General features: G+C 44.0%; 1 protein-coding gene across 5 annotated transcripts in view; it reads left to right on the forward strand.

Moving 5' to 3' along the window:
* Nucleotides 1–1,422: 1,422 nt before the first annotated feature.
* Nucleotides 1,423–18,074, forward strand: part of Crem (cAMP responsive element modulator) — an 83,637-nt gene continuing 66,985 nt past the window's right edge. Inside the window, exons 1-2 of one of the 5 annotated variants that reach the window (XM_090319134.1) lie at nucleotides 1,423–1,646; nucleotides 15,795–15,891. In XM_090319134.1, the coding sequence (XP_090175260.1) occupies nucleotides 15,848–15,891 (44 nt within the window). In that variant the 5' untranslated portion in view covers nucleotides 1,423–1,646; nucleotides 15,795–15,847. Of the gene's footprint in view, nucleotides 1,647–2,113; nucleotides 2,133–15,794; nucleotides 15,892–18,074 lie in introns of those variants that run through there. The other 4 variants (XM_090319138.1, XM_090319135.1, XM_090319139.1 and 1 more) reach the window with 4 other exon arrangements.

Below are 18,074 nucleotides of genomic sequence, written 5' to 3' on the forward strand. Positions count from 1 at the left end.
TCTACCACTTGAGCTACAGTGCCACTTCCAGATTTTTCTGTATAGGTGGTATCAAGGAATCCAACCCAGGGCTTCATGCATGCTAGGCAAGCAAGCTACTTCTAGGCCACACTACCAACATGCAAGTGTGTGTGTATATAATATAATATATATATATATATATATATATATATATATATATATATATAGGACTTGAACTCAGGTTCTGAACACTGTCCTGGGACACTTTTTGGTCAAGGCTAGCACTATGCCACTTGAGCCACAGCACCACCTCTGGCTTTTTCTGTATATGTGGCACCGAGGAATGGAACCCAGGGCTTCCTGCATGCTAGGTCATCATCACTAGGCTACACTCCCGGCCCCAGCACGCATATATTTTAAATGTAACTCCTTCTTTTATTTATGTATTTATTTTTGTTGGTCATGGGACTTGAACTCTGGGCCTGGGCGCTGTCCCTGAGCTCTTCTACCCCTTGAGCCATGGCACCCCTTCTGGTTTTCTAGTGGTTAACTGGAGATGAGTCTCACGGTCTTCAGTGCCCGGGCTGGCTCTGAAGCACGATATCACCAGATCTCAGCCCCTGAGTAGCTAGGATTCCAGGCGTGAGCCCCGCGCCCCGCTCACGTTAACTCCTTCCATTACTTTTTCCCCTCCTATTCTGCTCCACAGCTTGCCGTGAGCCCTTTCGCCATCTTCATACGCAGCCGTCCACCGTTGGGCTCCCCCTCCCCGCCCCCTGTCAGCCCCTCTATCAGTGCCCGGGTTTCAACAGTCACAACCAAGTTCCACTTCGGCCAAGGCGTGCGTGCCTTGGTCCGGTCCGGGGTGGGCTCTGCAGTGGGAGGTATCTGGCATCTCCCTTCATCTTCTTGCAGAGGACAAGTGGTCAGTTTTCTTTACGGTTGAGCCATATTCCAGCCACTCCCAGCAGGCTCAAAGAGGAAGCTGCTCTCCGGACCTCGAAAGCGCAGGGAGCACCATTTCCAAAATTTACGAGGAATTGGCTCTCGGGCGCAGGCGTAGAGGGGAACTTCCGGTTTCCGGTCCCGCCCCCCCCTCCCGCGCCCCGCCCTCGTCTCAATCTCCCGCCACAGTCCAGGCTAGGCTCCTCCTCTAAGGTTCCGTTCCCCTGTCCACTCCTCAAGTCCCGCCCCTGAACCGGTCTTCCAACCCACTCGCCCGCTAGCTCCTCCTACAGGTTCCGGCTCCGGGCCGTAACTCCTCCCACTCCGTAGGCCACGCCCCCGCGGCTCCTTCTCCCAACCCCCACCCCCGTTCCATTTAATTGTTGGATTGTCAGCGCTGCACTCCCGCAGCCAGCCGGCAGGGGGCAGAGTTCGAGCCCATCTTTTTTTTTTTTCCCCCTCGGGGTGTCCCGGGGGGAGGCGGTCGCGGCGTGGGGAGGGGACGAGGGAGAAGGGGCGGGGCTCGAGGACGCGGTTCGGTGGACTGCGGCGCTACTCTCGGTCCGTGCTCGGCGGGGAGCCGCGACGACCGCATCACAGCTGACGTGGGGGCGACGCGGGGCCGGCCGGCGCGGGCTGAGCGGCGACGCCGCTGCGGAGCGGCCGTCGGGCTCGTCGTCCCCACCTCCTCCCGTCCGTAATCAGTGACGAGGTCCGCTACGTAAATCGCTTCGCGGCGGGTAAGTGGCGCGCCGGAGATCTGGAGCGGGCGGCGCGGCGCGGCGCAGGGGGCGGAGCGGCGCAGGGGGCGGAGCGGGCGGCGTGGGGGGCGGCGGGCCCGGGTCGGGCCGGGTCCCGGAGTGGCGGCAGGCCGGGACTCGCCCCTCTGCCCCGGCTCGGACCCCGGCTCCGACCCGGCCCGGCCCGTCGCCCGTCCCGCTCCGCGCCCCGCTCCCCCGCCGCCCGCCATGGCCTAACTCCTGGCGCGAAGCGGGCCCACCACCTCTCGGAGCTCCCGACCGCTCTTGAACTCGGTCCGACTCGGAGCCGCCTCACCTGGAAGGAAAACAGAGTCTCCCGGCCAGCCTGCGCCCCAGCCCTCGTCGGAAGGACGGACGTCGGTTTCTCCGGCCGCCGCCGGCTTGGGGGCCCCCGCGCCGACCCCCCCCCCCCGTTTGGGCTGACGGGGTTTGGGTAGAAACCATCGCGGCCCGTTTCTGGGGAACGTGAGTCGAGGGGGCCCAGTCAGGGCTCCGCCTTCCCAGCCAGGCGACACCGGGAGGCTCGGGCTCTCGAGATCATCCATCCATTCATTCATTCATTCATTACGGCGCCTTCCTAACGCCGTCCGGCCAAGTTCCCAGACCTTCTGGCCGGGCAGTGAACTGTGTTCAGCCCAGGGACCTGGGTGTCAGACCCCACCCACCCCCACCCCGCGTTGGAAGCCCTGCAGCCTTGTAGAGTCAAGCAGCCACCGATTGTAATCACATTAAAATGTGATCCCTCGGATCAGCCTCCAAGTCTGAAAAGAGTCCTTTGGACTTGCCCAGATGACTTACGTAAAGTTGCTTCCCCAATGCCCCCTTTTTTCCCCCTGCTTTATCTGCCTGGCAGGAAACCTACCTTCTCTTGATGGAATAATAGAGGTCGGTATGGATATTAGATGGCAACAGCAGTTTTTGTTCTCTGTTTTTGTTTCGAGCCTCTGTGGATAACAAACTCGTTTCCTTTGATTGGTTATAGTGTAGTTTACATCTTTGAACTTGAACATTTTTGTCTCAAAGGAACACAAACTTCAAAACCGTGTTTTGGCCGATGAATGCTGAGTATTAGAGCTAGTGCTTAAGGAATGACTTGTTAAGCCAAACACACCGTTGAAAATATATTTCAATGGGCTTGATCCTGGATGAGTAAATACGTAATGCTTTGCTGTCTTAACCATTGATAACAACACTAAGAATTTTAGTGAATCTGTAAATCACAGGGATCAATGTAACAGTTTCTCAGTGACTTGGTGGTTCACATGGAATCATTTTGGGAAGTAGTAATTAAAGTGCTTTCATGTACATTTTATTGTAAGTATATGAATAAATTTTAATTTTATGTATAAACAGAGGAGCTTTTTATTTTTGCATTGTTCCCAAAGTTAATGAGACATGCATCTACTGATGAACATAACCTCTAGACTACCAAAGTGCTACAATATAAAATTCTGCTTAGAATTATGGCCATTTCTTATTAGTAACATACGGAATCATGAGTCTCTATACATATAAATGTATATTTAAAGTCCTGTGCCCCCTGCTTTTTGTTGTTGTTGCCAGTCCTGGGGCTTTAACTAAGGGTCTGAGCACTGTCCTTGGGCTTTCTCAAGGCTAGAGCTCTACCACTTGCGCTACAGCACCACTTCCAGCTTTTTCTATGTACGTGGTATGGAGGAATCAAATCCCAGTCTTGGTGCATGCTAGATCTACCACGAGGCCAAACTCCCAGCCCTCCTCCCACTTTTATATTCTCAAGTTAGTATTGAGCCAGAAAATAGACCCAGATTTATTGTTGGAAAGCTCTCAAATACCCTGTTCCACTTAGACTTCTTAAATTAAAACTTAACAATGGAAACACTCAGCTGAACACTGAAAGACTGCTTTGTTTGTTTATATTTTGTGCCACTCAAGGGTCTTCAACTCAGGGTCTTTTTTGCTCAAGGAACTACCACTTGAGTCAAATCTCCACCCATTTTTTGGTGATTAATTTGGAGTTAAGGCTCTCATAGACTTTCCTTCCCTGGGTATAGTTATCCTCAGATCTCAGCCTTCTTAGTAACTAAGCCACCAGTGCCTGAGAAGAGATTGGATTTTTAAGAGCAGTTTTAAAACCATTGGGATTTTGATATATAACACTGGTATAAGGAAATAAACTTGAAGTGTGTGTGTGTGTGTGTGTGTGTGTGTGTGTGTGTGTGTGTGTGTGATATACACAATATGCCAATTTGAATTACAGCACATTTGATGTGATGCCAATATTACCTATTCAGGAACTCAAAACATTTTAGGAAAAACATTGTTCATCCATTGTGCAATGGGTTGAAATGAACATTTTAAGTGATTAGACTAATAATTTGCTCTTAAAGACTACATAAGGTAGTCAAAATACTTTTTTTCCATGGAAACTGCACAATAAAAAGTGGTATTTATTCTTTTGAGAGTAAATGCTTAGTCTGGAAGGTGTGGCTTGAGTAAGTAGAGCACCTGCCTACCAAGTGGCAGATCCAGAGTACAAACTTTGGTGCCACCAAAAAGAAAAAATAAATGGGAGTTAACATTTTCCCTGTTTGTTTTGTTCTCTTGCTAATGCTCTAGGAGAGGAAAAAGAAAAATCTCATAACATTTTCAGAAATTTATCATTTATTTATTGTTTATTTTTTGCCAGTCCTCTGTTATGCTAGAACTCTGGGCCTGGATGCTGTTCCTGAGCTCCTTTTGTTCAAGGCTGGCACTCTGTCACTTGAGTTACAGCACCATATCTAGCTTTTTCTATGACTTAATTGGAGATCAGGGTGTCACAGACTTTATACCCAGGCTGGCTTCAAACCTCAGTCTTCAGATCTCAGCCTCCTGAGTAGTTAGGATTGGAATTTATCTTATTACTTGTGGAACATCTTTGTCCTACTGAAATAGTTTAATCATAGCAACTTTTAGAAACTAAAAGGATAACTATTTGCACAAGAACTAGCCTTCCTAGGGGAACTTACTGGCAAAATGTGTGAATGCTTCAGTTACAAAGTTATGGGAAAGAATCTTTGCGTTTTTCACTTTTGGGACTTGAACCCAGGGCCATTTAATCTTATTGGGCAAGCATTCCATTCCTTAAGCCACACTCTCAGGCCTGAAAATATTTGCTTTCAAAAACTTCTTCAGCCACCTAAAAAATAAATTAAAATAAGCAGGAGTCTTAGCTACTAAGGAGACTGCGATCTGAGGATGGTGGTTTGAATTCAGTCTGGGAAGAGAAGTCTGTGAAACTCCTGCCTTCAGTTAACCACCAAAAGCTGTACTGAAATTGTGGCCCAAGTGGTAAAATACTAACCATGAGCAAAAATGCTCAGGGATAGTGCCTAGGCCCTGAGTTCAAGTGGTAGGACTGACTAAAACAAACCACAATTCTTAACACTATTTCTTTCAGAAGGAAGCTTGCCTCTTAAAACAACAACAGTGGATCTGGAAGGTGTCAGAATGGTAGAATCCTTGCCTAGCATACATGAAGCTCTGGGTTCCATTCCTCAGTAACATATAAACAGGAAAAGCCTGAAGTGGTATTGTGGCTCCAAAGGGCTTGCCTTGAGCACTGACAAGTTTAGGGACAGTACCCAAGCCTAGAGTTAATGCCTCAGGACTGGCCAAAAAAGCGAAAACAAAAATAACAACAATGGAAAGCCCAATTTGTCCTTTGAATCCTCCCAATTCTGTCCTAATGGGATATAATCCCATTCATTCTGTGCATTTTTTTTTTTTTTTTTGGTGGGTTGAACTCTGGCCTGGGCATTGTCCCTGAGCTCTTCAGCTCAAGGCTATCACCCTACCCTTGAGCTAAGCCCACTTCCCATTTTCTAGGGGATAATTCAAGATAAGTCTCAAGTCCTTTTGTGCCCAGGAAGTCTTTGAACCTTGGTCATCAGATCTTAGCCTCCTGAGTAGCTAGGATTATAGGCATGAGCCACCCCACCTAGGTCTCTTTCTTGCTTTCTGTTGGTGGTGGGGCTTGAAGTCTGGGCTTGGGCCCTGTCCCTTAGTCTTCAGCTCAAGGCTCACACTCTATCACTGAAGCCATAGGATCACCTCCAGTTTTCTGGTGGTTAATTGGAGATAAGAGCCTCATAGACTTCCGTGCCTAGGGTGGCTTTGAACTATGATCTGTAGATCTCAGCCTCATGAGTAGCTAGGATTACAGGTGTGAGCCACCATGCCCGGCTTTCATGTGCATTTTCTTTTTTTTTCCTTTTTTTTTTTGCCAGTCCTGGGCTTGAGCTCAGGACCTGAGCCCTGTCCTTGGACTTTCTCAAGGCTAGAGCTCTACCACTTGAGCCTTAGCACCAGTTCTGGCTTTTTTTTTTTTTTTTCTGTGTATGTGGTACTGAGAAATCAAACCTGGATCTTCGTGCATGCTAGGCAAGCACTCTACCACTAGGCCAAACTCCCGGCCCCTCATGCATTTTCTAAGCAATTGTACAATTAATGTCAACATGAGAATTTTAAAGAGTGGAATTAATGTGATTTGAATTTTTTACTAAAGAACTTCACAAAATAAACTTTTTCAAAGTTAATACTTAAAAAATTTTAAATCAGAAGTCAGTGGATCACACTTATAATTTTAGCTACCCTGGAAGCTGAGATCTGAGGATTGTAGTTCAAAGCCAACCAGGGTAGGAAAGTTTGTGAGACTCTTCAGTTAGCCACCAAAAATCTAGAAGTGAAATTGTTGCTCAAGTGGTAGAGTGCTAGCCTGGAGTAAAAAGTTAAGAGAGAGTAGTACCCAGGCCCTCAATTCAAACCCAAAGATGGGCACCAAAAAAAATCACGAAAACATCTTAATGGCAAAATGTCATAATTTCTTTTTGATGCTACTGGAGATTGAATTTAGGGTATCACATTTTTGTTCATAATGTCAAACAGCTTCAGATTTGTGTGTTTATGTATGTATATTTCTTGTTGGTCTATCATTAGACTTGATCTCAGGGCCTGGGCACTGTCCCTGAGCTCTTCAGCTCAAGGCTAGTGCTCTACCATTTTGAGCCACAGCTCCATTTGTGGTTTTTGTGTTTGATTGTAGATAAGAGTCTCAAGGCCTTTCCTGCTCAGGGTCAGTTTTATTTGTTGTTGGGCGTGGGCCTAGCATGCATGAAGACCTTGATTAGATTCCTTGGTACCATATACATAGGAAAAGCTGCAAGTGGTGCTGTGGCTCAAGTGGTAGAGCTCTAGCCTTGAGAAAGTCCAAGGACAGCAATCAGGCACTGAGTTCAAGGCCAGGAAAAAGAAAAGAAAACATGGCAGGGCTTTATTGAATAAGCAAGCAAGTAGACAAATGGGCAAGCAGGCAAGCAGAGTGGGTGCTCTAACAGAGTGGGTGCTTAAAGAGAGAGAGACTGATCTTTGATATCAGGGTATTTATATGACAAAGGCAGAATCTGATTGTTATAAATTTCTGTGTTTATCTTTGTTCTTAATTACTCTTGATGTTACATTTTTATTACTTGGGCTCACTGTCTCTAAGAGTTACTATACTTTAAATTTGGCCATTAAGTTTGGGCATCCCTTTTATGAAAGTATGCTTTCTGCCATGTATTTAAAAACTGGTTTTTGTCCTTGGGCTTTCCTCAAGGCTCGTGCTCTACCGCTTGAGGCACAGCACCGCTTCCTGCTTTTCTATGTATGTGGTACCAAGGAATTGAACCCAGGTCTTTGTGCATGATAGGCAAACAGCCTACCACTAGGCCAAACACCCAGCCAAGAACAGTTTTGTTTTTGTTTTTGTTTTTTAATTAAGAGTTTTTGCTTTGCTCAGAAATGTTTCAAACCAGAATTTTGTTCTAATATTGCTCACAATGAAAGCTTCCAGCTCTGGAATTGGGTGACTTTACCATGCATAAAGAACAATATTACTATGTATGGGTTCTAGAAAATTGTTGGAGAGTTAAATGTCAACATTTCTACACTTAATAAAACACTAGTTTGTTTATTTGTTTCTTGCCTACAGATTTGAACTGATGTGCGGCTGCTTTCCCGCATCGACACTACCTCCAGGGCCATCCCTCCAACTCCACAACACTAGTTTCATTCAGATGAACCAGACCTACCTTCTCACAGTTACTAATCAGTCATTCTTCATCTAATTATAGATTACATGTCGATGCTATTCAGAAATGTTGTTAGAATATGGTAAAGAAACATGCTATTGAAAAGAAAGACCTTGGGCTGGGGGTTTGGCCTAGTGGTAGAACGCTTGCCTAGCATGTACAAAGACCTAGGTTCAATTTCTCGGTACCACATACTTATAGAAAAGCTGGCTCAGGCGGTAGAGCTAGCTTTGAGAAAGCCCAAGGACAGTGCTCAGGCCCGGAGTTCAAGCCCCAGAACTGGCAAAAAGAAAAGAAAAGAAAGATCTAATAGTAAGTCTAGTCAAGCGAGTCTCCCTTTTAGGTTGAATTTTTTCTTATTAAAATGGTGGTGGGGTAATTGGGTGTGTGCACGGTCATGAGTATTAATTTTTTTTTTAATTTCCTGCCACACAGGCCAATTTTGCTATTCACTGACCGAAGAAGCCATGGCAACAAGTAGGAGATCAAACTAGAAAAATGTTAATACATAATCCTTTGGTGGTTTTAATAAATCAGTTTATTTTTTTAAGTATCTCAAGCTAATGACTTTGAATTTATATTAGAGAATCACCTGATTTTACACATAATTAATGCTTTATTTATTTATTTTTAAACTTTATTTATTTATTTATTTATTTTGCCAGTCCTGGGCTTGAGCTCAGGGCCTGAGCACTGTCCTTGGACTTTCTCAAGGCTAGAACTCTACCACTTGAGCCTCAGCACCACTTCCGGCTTTTTTTCTATATATGTGGTACCAAGGAATCGAACCCGGGTCTCCATGCATGCTAGGCAAGCACTTTAACCACTAGGCCAAACTCCCAGCCCATAATTAATGCTTAATAGACTAGAGATTTTTTTTTTTTTGCCAGTCCTGGGCTTGAGCACCACTTCCGGCTTTTTTTTTTTCTCTATGTATGTGGTACCAAGGAATCAAACCCGGGTCTTCATGCATGCAAGGCAAGCACTTTAACCACTAGGCCAAACTCCCGGCCCCAAGACTAGAGATTATTTACAAATAAATATTCTTGATTTTTGTAAGTATTCTAACTAGATAATCCTAGTTTTACATAAGTATGGGAGATTATACAAAGTTATTGCACCTTTCTTAAACTGAGCACAACACTTTAAAAGTGTCATGGTTGCCATGCACCGGTGGTGGCTTACGCTTAATGGTCCTAGCTACTCAAGAGGCTGAGATCTGAGGACTGTAGTTCAAAGCCAGCCTGGGTGGAAAAGTTCATGAGGCTTTTATCTCCAATAACCTATTCAGAAAAAGCCAGAAATGGTACTGTGGCCCAAGTGGTAGAGTGGTAGCTTTGAGCACCAAGAAGCTCGGGAATAGTACCTTGGCCCTGAATTCAAGCTCCAGAACCAGCAAAATCAAAAGTCTCATGGTTTCAAGGCAAAGTGGCTCATGCCTGTAATCCTAACTATTGAGGAGGCTGAGATCTCAGAATTACTTGAAGCAAACTTGGGAAGAAAGTTGATGAGACTTATCTCCAATTAACCACTAAAAAGCTGGAAGTGGAGCTGTGGCTCATGGCGTAGGGTACTGGCCTTGAGCAAAAAAGAACTCTGGAATATTGCTCACATCCAAGACTGGCATGCATACACACACACACACACACCATGATTTCCTGTTTCTACTATCCTGCTTCCTTTTCTCTTAAATCCTTCCCCTAAAATGCAAATATTTCACATATATGTCTGTCTGAAAGTACTTTTATTTTCCAGCAAATCTCACCTCTCAACTTTGTAGTTTATTTTTCAGGGCTAGGTAGTTCCAGCTGTCCTTAAATTAAAGATTAACTTTAGATATATGCCACTACACCTTACCTTCTAAGTTGACTTACTTTCAAAGAATCAGCTTTATTCAGTCTACTATTGCTGCTTAAATTATATTTAACCTAATATGCCTACTTTCCCAAAGAAATAAAAGCTTGCTTGCTTCCAGAACTAATAAACAGATTTGCCTTTCTCTGTTATTTCTTTTCTAGCTTCTTTGGAGAAATGAATTATATATTATCCACTTAAGCTAATTTCCATGTTTTAGATTTTTTTTCTTTCTCTCTCCTTATTTCATCTATTTATTTATTTATCCAGTCCTGGGCCTTGAACTCAGGGCCTGAACACTGTCCCTGGACTTTCTCAGGACTAGAGATCTACCACTTGAGCCACAGCATCACATCTGGCTTTTTCTCTATGTATATGGTACCAAGGAATTGAACCCAGGTCTTCATGCATTCTAGGCAAGCACTCTACCACTAGGCCAAACTCCTGGCCCTCTCTTTCCTTTTTTTTAAAAGGTCTTGCTAAAACCCTCATAATAGGTAATTTGCAAATTCTGATTTTTGGATTTTCAAAATGGAACAGGGGCTAAAAGTATACTTGCAAATGTTGTACAAGGCAAGGAATATGGCTTAGTGGTAAGTACTTGCCTAGCTTGCATGAAGCCCTAGGTTCCATTCAGTACCACATAAACAGAAAAAGCCTGAAGTGGAGTTATGGTTCAAGTGGTAGAATGCTTACAGCAAAAGAAGCTCAGGGATAGTGCCCAAACCCTGAGTTCAAGCCCCAGGACTGGCGAAAAAAAACCCCAAAACATTGCTTGCTTGAGCATTTTGTAGCTATCTCCTATCTCATGCTTAAAAAGTTCACCTGTTATCCTTAATATGTGTATATTGGGTCCAAACAGTACAAGAACGGTGACTCAATATTTGGGTACCCAAGGTTATGGACATGGTCTTGGAGATATAAACATAACTACATAGATATAAAAATCAATGATGGGCTATATACTCTATAGACATGTTTTATTACATAGATTAATATGTATCTATGACATACAAAGACTCAGCTTAATTTTAATTATGTTCTAAAATCTATGTGCCAGTGATTGTATATAGAAATTCCCTTCTTGTCTACGGCCATACCACCCTGAACGCGCCCGATCTCGTCTGATCTCGGAAGCTAAGCAGGGTCGGGCCTGGTTAGTACTTGGATGGGAGAAATTCCCTTCTTGCATATTTGTTTATTAAACGTAACATTTGAAATGTGATGTAAAAAATTAATGTTAATAAAATCTTAAAAAAATAAATGAGCTGAGACATGAAACAAAAAAAGTTCACCTGTAATACTAGCTACTCAGGAGGCTGAAATCTGAGGATGGCAACTCAAAGTGAGCCCTGCAAAAACATCTGTGAGACTCCAAAAAAGCTGGACTCCAGTGGTTATCCTTGAACCAAAAGAAGCTCAGGCACTGTGCCCAGGCGCTGAGTTCAACCCCATGACAGGCATCAAAAGAAAACTATTATGAAACATGATGATAAATTCAAAGGGCCTGCTTTGTGCTAAATGGAAAAATTTTACATATTTGTATTTTATTATTATTATTATTATTAGCCAGTCCTTGGCTTGAGCTCAGGGTCTGAGCACTGTCCTTGGACTTTCTCAAGACTAGAGCTCTACCACTTGAACCTCAGCACCACTTCCGGCTTTTTTCTATGTATGTGGTACTGAGGAATGGAACCTGGGTCTTCATGCATGGTAGACAAGCACTGTACCACTAGGCCAAACTCCCGGCCTTATGTTTATTACTTTATGTGTAAAATATTCTTAAACCCATTATGAGAACATCTTAGAGCATTTGAGGTCTGAACCAGTATGTGGGGGTGGAGTGCTAGATCTAGCTCTTATCTGTTCAAAATATGTTCTGTAACATTAAAAAAACACCTGTGATTTGGTGCTAGTGGCTCAAGCCTATAATGGTAGCTACTCAGTAGACTGAGAGCTGAGAATTGCAGTTCAAAGCCAGACCAGGCTGGAAAGCCCTTGAGATTCTTTTTTTTTTTTTTTTTTTTTTGCCAGTCCTGGGCTTGGGCTCAGGGCCTGAGCACTATCCTTGGGCTTTCTCAAGGCTAGAGCTCTACCACTTGAGCCTCAGCACCACTTCCAGCTTTTTTCTATGTATGTGGTACCGAGGAATCTAATCGGGGTCTTCATGCATGCTAGGCAAGCACTCTACCACTAGGCCAAACTCCTGGCCCCGCCCTTGAGATTCTTATCTCCAATTAAATACTAAAAAGCCAGAAGTAGAGTTGTATTTCCACTTCAAGGCTAGTGTGGCGCTAACCTTGAGCACAAAAAATCTCATGGACGTGCTACCCAGACCCTGAGTTCAAGCCCAGGGCCCCAACCCCCTACAAAAGTCATTTTGAATAAGATCAGTAATATACAAAGCAGTTGCATTTCCCCCCCCCCAAAGTATATGTAGTATTTACCAAAACAAATTAGCTTCCTCACTTTACAAATGAACACAAAGTGGTTTTGAATGTGGAAAACAAGCGATAACACATGTTAAATCTCACTTTTTTGGGGGGGCCAGTCCTGGGGCTTGAACTCAGGGTCAGGGTGCTGCTCCTGAGTCTCTATGCTCTACCACTCGAGTCACAGTGTCACATCCAGCTTTTTCTGTGTAGTTTATTGGAGGTAAGAGTCTCATGTGCTTTTCTACCCAGGCTGGCTTTTGAACCCTGATCCTCAGAGTAGCTAGGATTACAGGTGTGAGCCATCCCACCCTGCAAGATTTACATTTCAAATAGTGTTGTTAAGTAGAGTGGATGGAGGTTGAGGGGCGTTTTGAGAGCAATGAGTAAAAGAGATTGTTACAGCTTTCATCATGGTGGAAAGGTTAGGGTCAGAACTAAAACGGTGCCTGGAAGGATAGAAACAATGAACAGAAAGGAGAGATGGAGGCAGGATTAATGGGGTGATTAATTGGATATATTTTCAGCCTGTATTTCAAGCCTTACTGTGCTTTCTCACAACACAATTTGGGCAGGAGATTGTGGAGAAATACTAAATTATCCAAAGTCATAGCTAATCAGTAGAACTCCACATCCAATTTCCAAGGCTTATGTTTGGGACACTGTCCTTGAACTTTCTCAAGGTTAGTGTTCTACTGCTTGAGCCACAGCACCACTTCTGGCTTTTTCTATATATGTGGTACTGAGGAATTGAACCCAGGGCTTGGTGCATGTTAGGCAAGTACTCTACCACTAGGCCACACTCCCAGCCCAAGGCTTATGTAATTCTCTACACCTCTTTGTTGGTGAACTGTCAATCACCATGTGACCACACATGACTCCTAGTTGAGGTAGTTGATTCGGGATGGAGTCAGTGTCTGAGATCTGAGCACCACACGTGGAGAGGCAGCATGTGGGAGACATGATTTAAATTTGGGACATTTTAGGCTTTGAAAGTCTGGTGGGTGGTTAAGAGACATCTGACAGATTCTTCAGGGGCTGGAACTCAGGAGAGAGCCCTAGGCTTCAGGTAAAACTTGAAATTCATCCCAGAAGCATGAAGAGGCACAGGGAGAAAGAAGGTGTGCCGATTGTGCCTGAAAGCCTGGGAATGCAAACCTTTACTAAATTGTGGATCAGAGAAAGCCGAATAAAGGGCTGAATAACTTGGAAGAATAAAAGCAAAACTGATACCTTAAAGAGCTTAGGGAATTTATAACGAATTGGGGACTAGAGTTTCATATTGTACCTAGCTACTCAGGAGGCTAAAATCTGAGGAAAAAGGTTTGAAGCCAGCCTATGCAGAAAAAGTCCATGAAACTCATCTCCACTTAACCACCACAAGGCTGGAAGAGGATCTGTGGTTTAAGTAGTAGAGTGCCAGCCTTCACTGAAAAGGCCCATGACGGGTCCAGGCCCAGAGTTCAGGACCAAATCCGTTTTGGTGCGCAAGTGTGTACATGCACACACACAAAAAATCAGGCAGACAAAATAGCAGGACTAGAAAATACTGTCGGAATGTTGAAGATGGGGATTAAGACGCATCCTTTTAGATTTGGCAAGTAGGCATATTAACCATTGGCTTTTTCATAGTTGTAATGAAAAGGTTCTCAGGTAATCCTGCGTCAAGGTTAAGTATAGTATGTCATTATTCTAACAAGAGGCTAAGTTATTTCACTTTTGGGACATTCTGTGGCCTAGGTGGCAGGAAGTTGGTACTTTATTCAATACCAGTTGCTGTTGGGAAAGAAATGACTGTTTCTGGATTTCTCTGAAAAATATCGCTGATTTTTTTTGTCAGTTGTGGGACTTGAACTCAGGGCCAGGGTGCTATTCCTGAGCTTTTTTCACTCAAGACTAGTACTCTTTCACTTTAAACCACAGTACCACTTCTGGTTTTCTGGGGGTTAATTGTAGATAAGAGTCTCACAACTTTCCTACTCAGGTTAGCTTTGAACCACAATCCTCATATCTCAGCCTCCTCAGTAGCTAGGATTACAGGCATGAGCCATCAATACCCAGCATCCCTGAGCTTCTTTTACTCAAGGCTAGTGCTCTACCACTTAAGCTATAGCTCCACTTTTAGCTGTGTGTGGGGGGGGGGCGGGGGTTAATCGAAGAAAAGAATCTCTCAGACTTTCCTACCCTGGATGGTTTTGCACTGAAATCTTGAGAGTGGCCTAGCTTCCTGAATAGCTAAGATTACAGGCTTGATCCACCTGACTTCATTATCCTTTGATTGCACATTTCTCTCTTTAGATCTCAATCTCCTGCAACATAGTGTATTGCACTGGGTCCCATGGCTTAGCTTAAGAACTCTCCGTAAGTTAGATGGATGCTGGTCACTGATTAATAAAAGGCCCCTCTCTTCCTTCCTTCCTTCCTTCCTTCCTTCCTTCCTTCCTTCCTTCCTCCCTCCCTCCCTCCCTCCCCCCCCTCTCTCTTTTTTTGCCAATCCTGGGCTTGAACTCAGGGCCTGAGCACTGTCCTTGGGCTTTCTCAAGGCTAGAGCTGTACCACTTGAGCCACAGCACCACTTCTAGCTTTTTTCTATGTATGTGGTACCGAAAAATCGAACCCAGGTTTTTGTGCATGCTAGGCAAGCACTTTAGGCCAAGCTCTCGGCTCCATGATCCCTGCTTTCTTGTTTATATAACTGGATTCCCCCCCCCCCCCCCCCCCCGCGCCCTGGTCCTAGAGCTTGGACTCAGGGCCTGGGCACTGTCCTTAATTTCTTTTGCTCAAGGCTAGCACTCTACCACTATAACCACAGCGTACCACTTCCAGCTTTTTCTGTTTGTGTGGTACTGAGAAATCAAACCAAGGACTTCATACATGCTACCATTACGCCATATTCCTAGTCCTTTTATTTTGTTTTTGCCTTTCAGGTCTGGGGTTTGGACCTAGGGTTTAATGTTTGTGAGGCAAGCGCTCTATTACTTGAGCCACACACCTAGGATGACAAATTAACTTTTGTAATTTTTTTTCATAGGAAAAAATTACTATTTAAGAAAAAAATACTATTTTAGTAATTGCCTGGGGCTGGGCCTATTGTCCTAGTTCCTCAGGGGCTATGTTCTGAGGATTAGCCCACACATACAAATTGAGAGACTCCTATCTCCAGTTAACCAGCAAGAAGCTGAAAGCAGAGGTGTGGCTTAAGCCTTCTCTTAAGGCTGGTAGGGCACTAGCCTCGAGAAAAAAGGCTCAGCAAGAGTACAAGACCTGAGTTCAAGCCTGGCCTTGAATTCGTGTCCAGTTCTGACAAAAAAAAAAAATTAGGGCTAGGAACATGGCTTAGTGGTAGAGTGCTTGCCTAGCGTGCATGAAGCCCTAGGTTCTAGTCCTCAGTCCCACATAAACAGAAAAAGCCAAGAGTGGTCTGTGGGTCGAGTGGTAGAGTGCTAGCCTTGAGCAAAAGCTCAAATATAGTGCCCAGGCCCTGAGTTTAATAAAAATGAGTCCAAGTCCCTCAGTTCAAGATATAGTCCTGACCAAAAAATAAAATAAAAAACAAGACAGAATAATAAATTGATAACAAAATTGAAAAAACCAATAATTCTGGGTTGTTTTCAACTTTCTATTCTGTGGTAGTTTGAGTTTTAGCTTTATAGAATTTGGAATGTTTTCCCTGGTGTAGTTTTGAGAGACTAATTTTTTTTAAGTAAAGTATTATGATTGTTAATTCATCATTATGATTTTTCCTGCAGGATAAAGAAGAAAAGGAGGAAGGAGCAAAGCTTTGATTGCATATGTCTTAATAATGAGTAAATGTAGCAGGAAAAAATATATTAAGACAAATATCAGGTAGGTGGATATATTTTTCTGTTGTATTAAAGTTCTCCTTAGAGAACTAAAAGATTGATGGTATATAGATATACACATTTAGGGGTGTGTGTGTGTGTGTGTGTGTGTGTGTGTGTGTGTCTGTGTAAGTTGTAACCATCTGTTCTCATCTATTCAGTAACTCCTCTCATCCACCACGAACCCCAGTGGATGTATTTTATATTCGGCTTTTGCTGAGGGCCAGTACCCTTCTCAGTGAGAAGCAGACCGTCCGAGCAGACATCCACAGCTCAGTGGAATCATACCTCAGTGGAGTACCCTGCAGTTTTGCTCTCTTCATTTCCCCTTACGCTATGCTTGCAGCTAATCTTGTAAAACAGAAGACAATCTCTACCATGTTTTATAGAAAGCTAAACAGACTTTTCCCACATTATCTTTAGTTATTTTCAGAAGCATTCTGTTTCAGCAATTGAATACAGTGCTAAAGAGAAAATAAAATTTCCATGACTTGTTTTGGGAAAGCTATTTAAAAATAGAAGAGAGAAACAACCTCAGTGATTTTTTTCCTTTCTCAGTTGGATTTTATTTTTTTAGAAGAGGTGAAAAAATTGCAATATAATTTATCATTGCATGTTGAAAATAACTAAGACTGTAGAATCCTATTAGTTAAATGAACATTTCAGTTATAATTAAAGAATTGCCTGTCTATTTTTTTTTTTTGCCAGTCCTAAGGCTTGAACTCAGGGCCTGGGCACTGTTCCTGAGCTTCTTTTGACCAAGGCTAGTACTCTACCACTTGAGCCACAGCACCATTTCTGGCTTTTTCTGTTTTTGTGGTACTGAGGAATTGAATCCAGGGCTTCATGCATAGTAGGCAAGCGCTCTACCACTGAGCCACATTCCTAGCACTACCTTAGTTGGACATTTTTAGTCTGTTTCCTTTTTGATTTAACTTCCTTTTTTGTGGCCAGTCCTGAGGCTTCTTGAACTCAGGGCCTGGGCACTGTGCTTGGACACGTTTTTGTTCAAGGCTAGTGCCCTTCCAATTGAGTCACAGCATCACTTCTGGCTTTTTTGAGTATGTGGTACCAAGGAATTGAACCCAGGGCTTCGTGTATGCTAGGTGAACACTCTAGCACTAGGCTATGCTCCCAGCCCACTTTTTTTCTTGGAGGGGGCGGTCCTAGAGCTTGAACTCAGGACCTGAGGGTGGGGTGCTGTCCTTAAGCTTCTGTTCTCAAGGCTGGGATTCAACCACCACTTGCCTCACTTCCAGCATTTTGTTATTTCATTTCCAGCATTTTGGTAGTCAATTGGAGGTAAGAGTCTCATGGATTTTCTTGCCCTAGCTAGCTTTAACCTGCAATCTTCAGTTCTTAAATCCTCAGTTCTCAACATCTTGAACAGCAAGGATTACAAGTATGAGCTATCAATGCCTAGCTCTAAGTTATCACCCCCCTCTCGCTCTCTCTCGCTCTCTTTCTTTCTTTCTTTCTTTCTTTTTTTGCCAGTCCTGGGACTTGAACTCAGGGCCTGGGCACTGATCTAGGATGCTTTTTTTTCTTTTGCTCAAGGATAGCACCCTGACCCTTGAACCACTGCACTACTTCTGGCTTTTTCTGAGTATGTGGTACTGAGGAATTGAACCCAGGGCTTCGTGTATGCTAGGCAAGCACTCTACCTACCAATAGGCTACACTCCCAGCCCTATGTTATGTATTTTTTTTTGCCAGTTCTGGGGCTTTGAACTCAGGGCCTGAGCACTGTTCTTGGGCTTTTTCAAGGCTAGAGCTCTACCACTTGAGCCACAGCACCACTTCTGGCTTTTTCTATGTATGTGGTATCAAGGAATTGAACCTGGGTCTTTGTGTATACTAGGCAAACACTACCACTAGGCCAAACTCCTGGCCCCCCTAAGTTGTCTTTCAAAAACAGTGTCCTGGAGCTGGGAATGTGGTTTAGTGGTATAGTGCTCACCTAGCATGCATGAAGTCTTGGGTTCAATTCCTCAGCACCACATACACACAAGAAAGCTGGAAGTGGCACTGTAGTTCAAGTGGTAGAGTTTTAGCATTGAGCAAAAGAAGTTTAGGGACAGTGCCCTTGCCTGAGAGTTCAAGCCCCAGGACTGGAAAACAAACAAAAAACAACCAAGCAACAAACAAGAACAAAATCAGATTCCTGAGGGCCAAATGTAGTGGCCCA

The sequence above is a fragment of the Megascapheus bottae genome, chromosome 26 (assembly GCF_031878675.1).
Source record: "Megascapheus bottae isolate mThoBot1 chromosome 26, mThoBot2.hap1, whole genome shotgun sequence".
Lineage (NCBI taxonomy): Eukaryota > Metazoa > Chordata > Mammalia > Rodentia > Geomyidae > Megascapheus > Megascapheus bottae.